This window comes from Penicillium psychrofluorescens (genome assembly GCF_964197705.1).
Source record: "Penicillium psychrofluorescens genome assembly, chromosome: 5".
In the NCBI taxonomy this organism is placed as follows: domain Eukaryota; kingdom Fungi; phylum Ascomycota; class Eurotiomycetes; order Eurotiales; family Aspergillaceae; genus Penicillium; species Penicillium psychrofluorescens.
Window position 1 is genome coordinate 491725 of NC_133443.1, and position 1826 is coordinate 493550.

The 1826-nt window shown below is 48.8% G+C and overlaps 1 protein-coding gene across 1 annotated transcript; it reads left to right on the top strand.

Annotated features, from left to right (window-relative positions):
• Positions 1-517: 517 nt before the first annotated feature.
• On the top strand, positions 518-1563 carry PFLUO_LOCUS7452 (uncharacterized protein; the record flags this gene model as incomplete). Its single annotated transcript, XM_073785097.1, has 3 exons — positions 518-880; positions 947-1303; positions 1387-1563. The coding sequence occupies 3 exons, from the start codon at positions 518-520 to the stop codon at positions 1561-1563; spliced, it is 897 nt and encodes a 298-aa protein (XP_073641487.1).
• Between the last annotated feature and the right edge of the window lie 263 nt (positions 1564-1826).

Here is a 1826-nt window from a genome sequence, read left to right on the forward strand (position 1 = left end):
TTCACCCCGTAGAAAACGAGCTAGTTACCTATAGAGGAACCCCGCCGTGGATCATAAACAAAGTTTTGGACACAACACAATGTGGATTAGGTTGACCACTCTGCTTACAAATATCCGATTGTTCTAAACCGTTGCTCCGTTCGCGACAAAACCATAACAGTTGTTAGTCTATCGCGGGAGACCGTGAGACTCAAAGAAGTACATAATTGGGATTGAAACAGACCGCACGTCATAATTGTTAGTCGTGAGTAGCTCGAGACTTTCGGATCCTCCGGTATTCGGGGGACAGAAGCCGATGATCTACTGCGAACCACGGTTGTTTATGCGGGGCTGCGGAACGGTCGGCCTAAGCATGAGCTCATCAATCATAGACGGTAGCTTATATAGTCTCCTAGTTGACCCCGATGGCATTTCAAATTTAAGCCTCGTTTGGCGCAAATTTGAGAACAACCATTTCCTATCCGGCAACTTAATCTGCCATTCGTCATAACATCTGCTCTGTGCACTTCCCTCCGTCATGTCTAACACCAAAACCGTACATGTCCCCCACCTCGGTGGTATCGAGGCATCTTACCAGATGCCTCACCCTTACGATCCGAAAAAGCCAACCTTGGTTCTCGTCAATTCGTTTACCACCTCGGCAGAGCTGTACCGCGAGCAGTACGCCAACAAGGAGCTGACCGACACAATGAATCTGCTTGCCATCGAGCTTCTTGGTCATGGCCAGACACGCACTAAGCGCGAAAACTGGACGTATTGGGATACTGCTGAGATGAATCTGCAAGTCCTTGATGCCCTGAACATCGACAAGGCTTTTGTACTCGGCACAAGTCAAGGTGGCTGGATCACAGTGCGCATGGCGCTGATGCGGCCGGAGAAGGTGAATTCAACCTTTGCAATCTTGAATCGTTCTGTCAAACCACTATGCTGACACATGGGAATTCAGATTGCTGGCATCATCCCCTTGGGCACATCATTGGATGCTGAGACCGCCACAACCCGCAACCTTAACTGCTGGGACGCGCCTAAACTGTTGACTCCCGATATTGAGAAGTGGACTGCCCAGGAGCCTACGCCGCAGTTTGAGCCCGACCTGACGTTCTGCGATTTCTTGATCGACATTGGCTTCGGTAAAGATGACTGTCCTGCTGATGTTCGCGATTACTGGCGCAAGACCATCCGCCAAAATTACCAAGGCGACGATGGCCGGCGTCGCATTCGCATGGCATCGATAAACTTAAGGGATCGGGATGGCCTGCACCCGAGGCTGTTTGATGTGCGATGCCCCGTGATGTGGTTGCATGTAAGTTGTTGCATCTATTTTTCCCATTCGCCCAAGTCTCGCTTTTGTATCCGAGTAGAAACACTAACTTACCATTCCTGTAGGGAACCAAGGATGTTGTCTACTCTGTCGCCAACGCCGAGCGCGAGATCAAGCTATTCGTGAACTCTCCTAACGCGCGCCTTGTAACTGTTCCAGGTGGTGCTCATTTCTTGAGCGCTTCTCACCCCAAGGAAGTAGACCAGGCGTTGATTGAGTTTGTGAAGAAGTATAGCGCATAAAATTTGATTATTGATGCATATATCTGTGGATATCTCTATGCCTGATTATCTTCCCACTGCCGAATTTTATCACCTTGGGCTACCTACTTGTTGTAGTCGAGATACATCGAGCGGACGAGCAATAAGCATGACAAAGTATTGGTGTTGATGGGTAAACCTAATAATGGCACAGTAAATGTATGGTTGCCAACCTCATCGATTGTTTTGAATGAATATACATGTCTCACTAGATCGGTAGAGGCTCTAGGGTCGCCTCCAACTTC